This window comes from Callionymus lyra, chromosome 1, assembly GCF_982586985.1.
Source record: "Callionymus lyra chromosome 1, fCalLyr1.hap1.1, whole genome shotgun sequence".
NCBI lineage: Eukaryota > Metazoa > Chordata > Actinopteri > Syngnathiformes > Callionymidae > Callionymus > Callionymus lyra.
The window spans coordinates 30912011-30925198 of record NC_141818.1 but is presented as its reverse complement, the minus strand read 5'-3'; the positions used below and the strand labels follow the sequence as shown (position 1 = coordinate 30925198).

Genomic DNA, 13188 nt, shown 5'->3' with positions numbered 1-13188 from the left:
GTGCATTTTTTCGTGTGATTATCTGAACTCACCATCGTATCTGCTGCCACAGAACTGCTGCGTGCAGATTGTAACGTGCTTGTAGTTGGGCCGGACCCCGCAGCCACGACTGACCTGTCCACTCTCTAGTCCTGTCATTTCACATGAGGCATGAACACAAACCGCAACCTTTTGTGCCCGAAGACAAGTCAGCCCAGGAATGAATGGATGAGTGAGCGGCTTCAGGGCGAACGCTGCTTCTTGTACTTGGACTGTGTAGAGATGTAAAGTTTTCACACAAACAACCCAATATTGAAGCTTGTAAATGTACATTTGTTCAGGGTTAAGATCTACAACTATTATTTGACAAGGTTTTGGATTAAAAGATCATCTTTTAAACATTGATATTTCATTTTAGGAAGGTTGCGACACCTTGTAGCAAATAAAGACGGTTTCGGTTTTGTATGTTATTTTCATTTTTCTTTTAAATGTTTGCTAAAAAAAAAATTGTATGCAGTTATTAGAAAACTGGATAAGCCAGAGCATTGGAATACAAAGCACATGTATCCACACACTCTTGGCACTGCATTTGTGTGTGAAATGTCAGGATATGTTAGATGTTTTGTAGAGAAAAAAAAAGAAGGAATAAAGCCTTTTCTTCCGCAGTTTCTTCACTTGCTGAGTGACTTTTCCTTTAACACACCAAAGTGTTTCATGCTGCCAACACCGCTTTAGCTCGTCTTTTGCATACAATGACTCAGACTCTTTTCATCCACCCGTTTCCTTCACTTCCGAAAAAGAAGGAAATGGAGGAGTGACAAGTGTTTGCATCATTGGTCCATCAAAAAAACAAGTGAATGACTTGTTGAATTAAATTCATTAACTGTTATTTAAAAGAAAAAGGAAAAAAAATTAGGTGAAATGTTGTGGTATAATCTCTTTCAGGAACAACAAATATGCTCTTTTGGGTCTTAAGTCCACTTTTAATTCACTTGTTTCACGATAAAATGAATACGTGTATTTACTTTTGTTAGTCAAAATGTGTTTTTATACTGTATCTATAGATAAACATACATATTTGACACTGTCCAGTGTTGACGTTCCAGTGTTGTCGGTGATATAAGCGACACCGTCAAAGTTGTAGATATGAAGTTGTCTCTAAGGGCCCGTAGTAGATGCTATAAAGGGGACCCATGGAGAGGATTATCAACGTGATTTTGCTGGGAAGCTGCACAATTGTTTTTTTAATGGAGCACATTTACATGGCTTATTAGGGAGAGCTGTTTGAAATTCTGATAGTTTGACGGAATTTTTCTGCATAATTTACTCGTTGCTTAGATTTGTTTCCAAACAACTGAAGCAATGGTGAATCTCCCAGACAGAAAATGAATGTAGCAACCAATTCTTATTCATGGTAATGGAAATATATAAAAAAAATAAGGACGTTTGTTTTGGCCGTTATTAACCATATAAATAATTTGATTGATGCGCTAACAGCTTGAGTTAGCATTGTTTTTCTTCATGAGTTGAGTTCAACGTGAAGTCAGCTTTTAAAGAGACTGTTCCTGTACATATATCTAGATAGAAATCTTTCCAACATATAAAATAAACCATTTTAATGATTGCTGAAAATGCTATGCCGAGCTAATGCTGAGCTAATATTATGTTATATTATTTTCCAATCTCACCTCATCTTCTACTGCTTCTCCGTGTTCGGGTCGCGGGGGCAGCAGCTTCAGCAGGGAGGCCCAGGTTTCCTTGCCCAAGCTACATCGTCCAGCTCCTCCTCGGGGACCCCGAGGTCTCCAGCCTGTCCTGGGTCTTACCCCGCGGTCTCCTACCAGTGGGATATGCCATGAAAAAGCTGTGACACAATCTTAAACCCACCAAACAGACCCCTTTTACACCCTGGCTACACCTAGAAATTCTGTCCATAAAAGTTTTGAACAAAATTGGTGACAAAAAAAAACCAAGCTCTTACTCAGAGAACAGAAAGCCCTTAATAGGGTATCTGATACCCCTTATTCCTGGAGAACCCCCCACAGAGACACGATCAAATGCCTTCACCAGAATAAGAAGACACTATTCGACAGGTCAAACTCACATGCACCCTAGAGGTTTCTGCCGAGGGTGAACAGCTGATCCCCAGTTCCACGACCTGGACGAAAACCACACTTTTTTCCAGAACCCCTGAATAGACCTTGCCATGGAGGCTAAGGAGTGTGATCCCCTATAGTTGAAACACACCCTATGATCCCCTTGAGATGAAACTGTATTAATCATTCAGTTGATAGGGACCATTTTTAATACGATTCTAAGCAAAATAATTTCACGGCAGAAAAACACAACAACCTTCGTCGACTGGGCCGCAGATGTCCCAGATACTTACTTGGATTGATCGTAAAAATGGTTCATGTAAATATTTTCGGGAATCCAAGTGGTTTCGACCTTAATGCTTCTTCGTAATCACAGAATTTCTAGCGTGTCCCAGCAGCTTCTGGCCTGAATTCAAATGAGGGAAATATCTTTGCAATTACTTTGGAACCTCATTTCCACTGAAGGGGCGCGAAGGAAAAAAAATAAAAATCCTGTGACGACTGGAGTAGGTATTAAGATGTCTTTGCTCACAGCGGCTAAGTACCCTGCAAGCTTCCCCAGTTTGTTGCTGAGATCCTGAGCCCGCCGTGGTAGAGGAAAGTTCTCACAGAAACACAGGCTACTTCAAAGCAGAAAACAAAACAACAGTGTAATTGCCTCCTTGAAGCAGGTTTGAATGTTAATGGTGATGGATTGATGTTGGTTCCAGTTCCACCGCCGGCTAACAGACTCATTCACAGCACTAAATTATTTAAACTTCTTGGTGCAAGAACATCTATGTTTTCCTACTCATCATTTTTTATTTTATACAAGGCATCGGGAGGGAATTAATAATTCACTGTTTTCAGTCTCTTGACGATTCTGAACTTATTTTTTTGTAGCTGCACTCGATCGTTTTTGGACTTTATACTGTCTCAGAAGTTTGTGTTGAGCTCAAAGCCATCATACATCCGTGTCGACACAGAGTTGTTACGGGTGTGTTTGTTAAGTTCTAGAATCTCATCAGCATCTTTTTTGGAAGATTGATGTTTATTTTGTTTTGTTTTTTTCAGATCAACTGACTACGGCTCTACATACGAAAGAATGAACGACAAAGTCGGAGCCAAGACAGTCTTGAGTTATCTCTACGTTTGTCCCAGGAACAAAAGGAAGGTGAGTCTTCTTTCTTTATTAAGTTAACAACGATAAATGACTAAACCGTGTGTAACAAATGTGTTCAAGTTCACAGATCTGTTGTCTCGCTGCCCTTGTCATAGAGCCGCTCTGATCTTTCCAGAGTTTCATTTGCTGTAAGGTGTGCCCCCCCACCCTCCTCTCTGATCCATATGTGCACTCACTTCATCATCTGAAAGGCTCGCTGTCTTGCTGCCACAGCTTATCAGCTCCCTGGTAGAACATAAAGGTTATCCCTGCAACTTCTATCGATTCGATATCTTTACCCTCCTCACTCCACCTGACGAAAATCTTAATCACCTCCGTATAGCTCGCCTCGCTTCTCTCTTGGAGTTCTAATTGTTTGCAGGGGAATTGTTGAACTCTAACTCTGGAGCTGTTCACCATTGACTTGATCACCAGTTGTGTATTCATTTAGGTCCAGTTTTCGAACTATAAGTGAAGTATTTCTGTATACAGGTTGATGATTCTTGCTGGTTCTAAGATCTGAATCTCTGAGCCCTTCAATTTGAATGAGATTTGCTGAATATAGAAAATTACAATTCATCAATCATTCACATTTCAATGGTAATAATTTTAGCTTTTAGTTCGTGAAGGCGGACAATTTTTGTCTTAGCGGACGCAATTTGCGAGTACATTCATTAGATTTTTTCTGTGGGCCCACTTAAAAATTAGTCCTTAAGTGTTTCTACAGAGATAAGGGGCGAATAATGAACACAAATACCATCATATCAAATATTTAAAAACCATTTAAAACACGTCTTACCCTGAACTAATGTAAGTATTAAGGCTGAAAGAAACCATACAGAATTGGTCATAATCTTATCTGTCTAATGTCTCAATCCAGTGAATGAATGGCTCAAATGTGTGTGTGCGTCTGTGTGTGTGTGTGTGTGTGGCCAGCAGTGCAGAATTCTCTCCAACTATCTAATCGTATTAGTTGAAGAGAAGGACACTAAGGAATTCCAGTTCTTATTGAAATTCCTATTGAACGTGATAGCAATGACAGAAATATGCCAAGCATGAAATTAAAATGGCTAACAGCTGTGATGTAAAGTTTGAAAGGAGAACATTATTGGGATGGGAATTCTTTGGAAATGACATGATAAAGCTCAAGGTGATAAAAGAAAAAAAAACAAAGTGTATATGCAAATGAGCCCAAACACTACTAAACCCTCCTGCAATCAGGGTCGTCGGAGGGGAGCGGACCACCTCAATCCTCCCACCCCCCTAAGAATATCTGAGTCAGGGGGGATCGGTAGGCGTGTCTCTCTACTGCCCCCTGCAGCTGGTCGTGTGATCTTCTGTTTCCAAGACACTCCTCTGGCTCCTGCTCATCCATCCTACACCCGCCGCAGACACTGAGGGGATGAGACAAGCCCCCTGCCACGTCAAGCCAGTCTAGATAAAGGTCTCATTAGGCCCAGTTCGGCTGTCCGGATTTGCTCACACATCGTAGAACACTTGATGAAACTCCTTCATGGACGGATAATTGTTTCAGCCGCATCAGGGGGCACTACCTACCTAGGACATGTTCCAGGAGGGAACATATCATTAGGACCTCGTGTGCATAAAGACCATTGAACCGCTCCCTGTACATTAACCACGTCGACTGCTACGTCTGTGCGGATACACTCACAAGCTCCTTAGCAACAGTGCAGGAATAAACCAGCAGATATAGTACCTTCATTTGCCCGCCAGAAGCCGGACGTTTGCCAAGAAGTCGGACCTTTTCTGCTGAAATGGCACATGACGCTAACATCTCACCACCCCCATCTTCCCAGCTCTTTATTGGTCCTTCATGTCCCTTCCTTTCATCGGAAACTCATTCTGCTTCCCTCTGATTTCCTCTCTGCACTCAGATTATGGTGTTGACTGATCCGGAGTTTGAGAGCAGTATTCTCATCAGCTCAGATGAAGGAGCCAGTTTCCAGAAGTATCGACTTAACTTCTACATCCTCAGTCTGTTGTTCCATCCCACCGAGGAAGACTGGGCTCTGGCCTACAGTCACGACCAGAAGGTAAGATTGACCCCCCCGACTGCTATCTTGAAAGATCCAATAAATGGAGGCAGTACATCTGTTCGACCATATTCAGTTAACCCACCTTCTTCTAGATACTTCCAGAGTTTCCACACTAGTCGTAAAAGCATTCATTCGACTCTTTCCAGGGATGTAGGAGCTTTTTAGGTTATTTCGTTCCAATTAAATCCTGCGTACATTCTTCGGAGTCTTACTCAGCCTCACTGTTCTGTGTTTGTTTACAACTTGATATTAGGACAACATTTGTAATTCACTAATTGGAGTGTGATATTGAAGGCAGTCTATTATAAAACACTATTACACAAATAGAGAGAAGATCAAAGTTTTATCCTTCAAAAGTGCTGAATTAGGAGAAGACGAATAAACCTCCATGGTCATATCAACCCCATTTCCTCTCTAACAAGCCCCCTAATGATCATAACAGGCCTTGAAGGCCATAAATCTGGGAGGTAGGGAAACAAAGTGTCTCATCATTATGCAGCCCAGCCATCTGCTAAAAGAGGGTCCATGTGCAGATCCTCAGGATGGCAGCGGTACTTGTTTGAATCTGAGCTAATTTTTGATGAACCTCTCATTGCTTTAACACTTCTGAAGTTTGTGGCCGTTGCCTGGGCGTGTGACGCATGTGTTTAGGGTGAATGTTCCCGACGATATCTGTCTTGTGATTGGTCCCCCCCCCACTCAAGGTTCAGGTCTACATCCTGGCCAGGCAACCAGCTCGGACGCAAAGAAGTGAAACACCTTGGCTGATGAAATGGAATAACATACTGCATTTTACCTGAGCATCTGATGATGTGCTGTGAGTCGCCATGACATCCATTTACCTCTTAAATGTCAACGTTAATTTTACTTTAGTCCATTTAGGCCTTGATTTATCCCGTTGCTCCAGCTTTGACCAACTGCTCCACCCGCTCAGGGCGTTAGCTACAGAAGTAGTTTAAGTACCTAGTTATAGGACACATGCTGACATTGGAGTCCTCATTCTAGCTGCCATGAAACTCAGATTTGTTAGCTTGTCTAAAAACAGACACAATATGGCCATAATAATGCCAGTGACAACCAAAATATATTAGCACGTTGTAGAGTGGATTTTAAAGTTGCCTTAGTGGCAGGGGGTACTTTTCACCAAACTTATTTTTGGTCAAAAGAAAGGACAAACACCAGATATTTCTGGAAATGAAGTAATCTTGACAAAAACAATGGGTTGAATGGATAAGAGGCTCAGGGGGATTTTACTTCCGATATTTTGTTTTGTTTAGTTTTTTTCTGTCTGTGAAATGCTTTAAAAAACAATGACAGACCTCTACTTGAAAACCATTCGTCTGTGATTGTAATATCTCTTTTTGTCAAATAAAAATTGTCCAACTTGGAACCTTCAAAATAATAATAGGTTTTTGCCAAAAAAATGAGGGAAACACAAATCGCTGTTCAACCTGGGGCTGCGACGAGAACATCTGAAAGTATAAGACAATATTGTTTGAGGTAACAGGTTTGTCGTCAAAGCGTGTACCAGGATAGTCTCGCAGTACACGAATAGTTGTTCCAGCCGTGCAGCAAGGACCCCCAGGCTGAGCCTGTGATTTTTTATGTCATCATTATCTCATGTCTCGCATGGATACCATCAGCAAAACCTTGTGACACTATGGGATTGATTATTTTTGGAGGAAGGAAAATAGCTAACTTTATTGGTGAATCCACCACGGTGTTAGTTGAAGCACAACGGCAACAGTCGCACCAGTACTTCGTCCACCACGTGAACCCGTCCAGCGCTGTGATCCGCGGCTGAGGCAGCTGCCGGCGAGTTTGATTTATGGCAGTTGGTGAAGAAAATATACTAAAGCTGAACGTAGGGTGTCGTGCAGCTGATGAACGAGGAGACGGGATGCTGAGCCCGAAGACTGGTGTTGTAGATCACTGTCACAGCGATGATGTGGGAATCTGACCGCCACCCTACACCAGGCACCTTTTACACAAAGTGAAGAATGCGACTCATCTTGATACGACGGTGAGGAGTGGTCAAACATTCTGACACGTCGGTTTGGTACTTGTTAAACTCTGGTCATTGATTTCAGCTCATTGTCCCTTAAAAAAAAGGATTGATTTTCTCTTGTGACATATATGGTTGATGTATTTTTGGACTGTGGCTACGCATACCCAACCTGTCAGCAGTGACACTTATTTTTGTTGACCAAGATGTTTTAAATCACGAAAAAAAAAAAGGTCTGATGAATGCTGTGGGCTTGTCAAGTGCCTCTTCTCTACTCTTATCTGCTGTCAGGAGAAAATATGGAGGCGGTCATAAATATGACAGCGTGCAAGATTGAACACGCGCTTGTTAATGATAATGGCAGTTCAGCTGTATGTCATCGTATCTCTTGATATTACTTTATAGCTTCAAACTAACCTCCACCCTCCAATCAACCATCCGGAACCGTCTGATTATCAGCTAATGCAGAACATATGTAATGCTGCATAAGGCACTTTTTTTTTCTACACAGCTGTACAGCTCGGTCGACTTCGGAAGGAAGTGGCAGCTGGTGCATGAACGTGTGACGCCAACGCGATTCTACTGGTAAGTGAAGATTCTTCGTCTGTAGGTTCCGTGTGCCCAAATAAGACCAGCTGCCCGGCAAAAAAAAATACCAATCATCAATCCACATCAATCATCTGATTGGGTTTGTAGTACTCGTACATAAAGGGTTATAGTTCACCCAAATTCAAACTTCACTCATTTTATACTCACCCTAATGTCGACTATTGGTTGAGATTATTTTCAGAGTAATCTGTTCCTTTTTAGAGTTATAGACAAAAATGTTTGTTCATTTCAATGTAGCGACTGGAGCTCAGTTGTCTTCGTCCAAAAAGACACATAATAACATTAGTATGGCTCCAACCTGCTCGTCTCTAATGTCTGTCTCAAGTACTCTGGAAGTACTTCCGGAATACTTCTGGTTTATATCGTTTGTTATTCTTTAAACTTCTTTCACAAACAAGCGTAAATTATAGATTTATTTAATTTTTCTGGAATAATTATTCTCATGGAGGCTTCAATACAAGATGGACGTTACAGAAGAGCAATATGGAGGTATTTGGAGGAAATCTGAGGAGCACTGAGCTCCAGTATCTACATTAAAATGAACAAACATTTTTGCCTAAAACTTCAAAAAGGAACAGATTACTCTGAAAATAAATCCAACCCTTCGTCGACATTAGGGTGAGTAGAAAATGAATGAAGTTTGAATTTTGGTGCAAAAAAACTGGATTATCTTGATCCTAAAAGGGGTTTGGATTCTGAGGTTAATTTCAGGAAATGAATGTAGTAAAACTGTAAAATTAGTCAAATAATTCATTTGCATCATTTTGTATATATATTTCTATTTCAATTTACCATTTGATTTTTTATGTCATCTGTTTTTCAACCAATTAAGGCTTTCAGCAAAGTAAAGTAAAACTAAAATTTAAAAGATATTGTCCCATGAAATCCCCCGAGTCAAACAAGTATTTAAGGTTAAAAAAGAAGCTTCATTCTTAAATTGTAAATTGGATTAAGGTGGCCATGATTATGGATCATTTTAATACTTAAATTAATCGTTATCGCCACTTTAAAATGGCATAAATTATTCAAAAATTGAATGTTTCTCTGTCTTAAAGATGTTTAAGATTTTTTATTCCATTATCAAAAGATACAAAGTGTTAAACCTCACCTCAGAGTGACTGCAGCTTGCAACTAGCTAAGCTAATAAATATAGCATTTCATTTCTTTCACTTAACATTAAAGTTTAAAAAAAAATCCAAACAGTGTCTGCCGTGTCGAGTTACGGGTGTGCAAGGGTGACGTCTACTGTTGGTGATGTCACCTAAAGAAAAAGTATCATGACAGCAGAACATTTTTAAATACCATTTTTACGGAGCTTGTAAATTGCCAACAAAGGCGGCGGCGCCTGTGGTCGAGGACTTTGCTTGACATGACTCAGGAAGTGGATGTTAACATGGAGGCGCTGGAGTGACTGCGAGTGACTCTGCACTTATTCTAACCCTCAACACAAGCAGACTCAGATTTATCCGCTGCTTCACAGACACTTAACATTTTTTCATCTGAAGGCATTCCACTTCATTTCCTGCACATGTACTGCTCTTAGCGACATATTGCACATAAATACTCAATTATTATATGTGCATCAGAAGTAGCGGGAGCAAGAGGTGGGGGTCTCATTCGTATAAACAGTAGGAAGTGAGCCATGACTAATAATGGATCCAGGACGTCCCTGTCACTTTTCATCTCATCACTTCTGCGCTCGCTCACTCTGCAGTCTACCTACTGGATGTGGAAGTGGCGTTATTAAAGATGACTATCACAGACTCGCTGGGGTGCAGCTAACTCTCTTTGCTGTCAAAGAATACATTCCTAAAAAACCCGGACTCCCCATTTTCACCAAAGTCAACTAAAAGATGTCAGAGCTTGCGATGAAACGAACCAGAAGCAAGATTTCTTTCGCCTGTATATAACTGATAAATTTGACTTTGAATATTGATTTTACAGCATTAACATCAGACGTTTGATTTGAAAAAGAACAAAATTTCAATCACTTTTGTTTTTGTGAGGGTTTTTTAATGCAAGAAAACTGATTCAATGTGTAAAAAATAAAAAGAGTAAAAAATGTAATGTTCAATGAGTCCAATAATAATAAAAATAATAATAATTGCAACATCTAATATTCAATGTTACAAATGCAAATAAAGTAAAGAGACTCTTCATGTGACTTTTGCTTGATGTCGCAACATAACGTCGATTGCTTCTCCTTGGTTGACTGTAAGTTAACAATAAATTTTGTTTGCACCAAATTTCTGTCAATTAATTAATTTACATTGATTTTCTAACACATTTAATTGTTTAATAAAAAAATTACTATTCAGATTACATTTTACAGTGATTGATGTGTGTATTCACGCTTTTAAAAGTAAATAAACGGCAACAAATAAAAGTGATTGAAATTTGAGTTTCAAATTCAAAGTCCAATTTTGATTCAATTAAATTCATATTCAAGTTCCGGTGGAACACATTTACTTCCATAGTCAGTGGACTATTGCAACAGCTGATGAAGTGTTTGTTTTCCAGGTCTGTTTCAGGTCTAGACAAGGAGCCAAACTTGGTCCACATGGAGGCTCACACACCAGATGGAAGTAAGTGGTGCAGACCTCAGGAGTGTAGGTATCAGTTCCTCTCACTTATATCTGACCCTTCGAATATGGAGGGTACCTTTCCCCGATGACCTGTGATTATATGGGATCACATGGGAAGACCATTGACAGCCTCGTCGAAAAAAGCACAGATGTGCCTTAGACTAAGTACCTAAACTGTGCCAGTTTGGGACAGGGTTAGGGTTAGTGTTAGCGTTAAGGTAAGGGTTAGGGTTAGGGTTAGGGTTAGGGTTAGTGTTAGGGTTAAGGTTAGGGTTAGGGTTAGGGTTAGGGTTAGGGTTAGGGTTAGGGTTAGAGTTAGGGTTAGGGTTAGGGTTAGGGTAAAGGTAAGGGTTAGGGTTAGGGTTAGGGTTAGGGTTACGATAGAAAAATGTTGCTAATGGATAAACATGTTTGAACAATAAAGAATAGGTCTAGATTAGTGATTCTCAACCTGGTGGTCCACGAAGGAATTGCAAGTCGGCTGCAAAATAGTTTCCAAAATGGTATCATTTTTTTGTGGGAGGGTGGATTTCATTATATAAAAATAAAAATACACATAATGTTTTAAATGTTAAAACGCTAAGTTTAAAAGGACATTAAACATTTTCAAATATTCTTTTCATTATATTGTTTTTCCTCGCAAAGGTTTTTGAGACTTAAAAGCGGGCCCTGAGTTGCAAAAGGTTGGGGACCACTGGTCTAAATGATTGATTTTTTTCAATCTATTTTTCCTTGTGTTTCACTAGGCTTGCGTTGATATATTAAATGTGCTGTTGTTCTTAGTTGCCCCTTCAAAACTTCAGAAACCCTAAAAAAAAAAGAATTAAGAACTAAATTGTGGTTCCCCTCTTTCAGATGTCCAGTACGTAACTTGTCCAGCCCAGTCGTGCTCTGAAGCAAACAGGAACTATCCGTTCCCGGGATACATCGACATCAGCTCCTTGGTGATTCAAGACGAATACATATTCATACAGGTAAATGAATACCCTTTATGAATTAATTAAGCTTAACCAGAATCCCTCTGATTTATGTTTGACATTAAGTGTTTATCATTTGTTTGAACGCTGTGGTAAGATTTGGTTCTTTATTTCTCAGCTGTTTGAAGAGGAATCACAAGTTCATTTGTTATTCAACGGGAAAACAAAGTTGGTATTCAGTGGTTCCCCCCGCCGGTGTGTGGTATTCATCATGATTAGTGTGAAGGAAAAGTCTGAACTGGTTTTGTCCTGAAGAGCGACGAGCGCAATTTATGAGCCACATTTTAATTTCCTCCATTCATGAATGCGATTTACTGTGACGTTGTGAAAATGAGCTCAGAAACATATCAAAGTCAAAAGGAAAATTACAGATCTTGTCCGCGGCAACAAACATATTTAGTTGCTAATGATGTTTCCTGTGCCGTTTACTTTTGCCACCCGTGTAAGAGAGCATGGTCTTTACAAAATATGTTGTGTTTCTGTTTATCTCTTCAGGGGTGTCAAAAGTAATAATACAAGCGGCGAAATCTTTCAGCAAACCATGTTGCAGGAGCTCAATGTGTATTTACCAAAACTTGTGTAACCGGAGGAACCACTAACATTTTCTTGGATCTATCTTAGTTATTTGAAAAAAAAAGGCCAAATTTTCCCTCTAATAACTTATTAATATGTGACTCTTGACTAGTGAAAAACCCAAACATTAGAAAGAAAACTTCTGTTTCAGAGTCAACATTCCATATGAACAATGCTTAAACTCACACATTGACACAAAGTTTCCAAAAGCTAGGAGACACACACAGAACACCATCGTCAGCATACAATCAAACATACACAGGTGCAAACACATCTTGTTGTAACCAGAGCTCTTGTTGATTCAGCGTTATTGTTGTGTTTTTTTCTTGCACTTAATTGTAGTTTTTTTGCAGATTAATAGTGTTGTATTTTTACCTTTTTCTATCAGACATCGGTCTGTGAATATAATCTTGATATCTAACCGGTCCATGCTACAAAAAAGGTTGGGGACCCCTGAGTCTACATTGTCAGATTTTAACTCAACAAACGTCTAATATTGCTGATAACTACTTCGCTCGGATGCGTTTTGCTGGGTTCTCTTTGGGGGATTAGGTCCCCTTTTGTCAAGTGTCTCAACTTGTTCTCTGTGTCTCTGTGGTGCATTGATGGTTTTCTCTTCACCTCTTTCAATTGATACACTTGCATATTTAGGGGTCCTTGGGGAGGAATCAGTCTCTGTACTCATAAATCATATATTTGCAAGCATTGATTAATTTTCTATACAAATATTGAAGAGCATATGCTGACTGCATACTGAACTTGATTCACGGACGTTTGCCAAATGAGTCCCCGGGATGGCCGTTGCTTCTATATTGCTGATATTCATTATTCATGCACACAAACCCCGTAAAACAAATACAGATTCTTTCTTGGTGTTATTTGTCCTTCTGTTTGATCAGACTCCATGTTTTATTCAGGAGTTAGTAAAGATCTTACCTGAGGATCTTAGAGACCACAGCTCTTCTGGCATCCCATTATTCAAGTAAGATGTACTGTTGTCTCACTGAGACCGTTCTATTATGACCGCTCGCTCTGAAGGGTGAGATGAAGATTCGGGGTGAACCTACATTTTTACCATATACAGATGAAAAGATAGGGGTGGAGGTCGTTGAAAGAAAAATCAATCAAATCCAATTTCTTGCTAAAGTTCAAACTGCCTCTGGTTC

General features: G+C 39.9%; 1 protein-coding gene across 1 annotated transcript in view; it reads left to right on the top strand.

Moving 5' to 3' along the window:
* sorcs3a (sortilin related VPS10 domain containing receptor 3a) overlaps nt 1–13188 on the top strand; it is a 98995-nt gene that overhangs the window by 64237 nt on the left and 21570 nt on the right. Inside the window, exons 3-7 of the mRNA XM_087801272.1 lie at nt 3129–3228; nt 5112–5270; nt 7790–7863; nt 10408–10472; nt 11328–11446. Coding sequence (XP_087657398.1) covers nt 3129–3228; nt 5112–5270; nt 7790–7863; nt 10408–10472; nt 11328–11446 — 517 coding nt within the window. The remainder of the gene's footprint in view (nt 1–3128; nt 3229–5111; nt 5271–7789; nt 7864–10407; nt 10473–11327; nt 11447–13188) is intronic.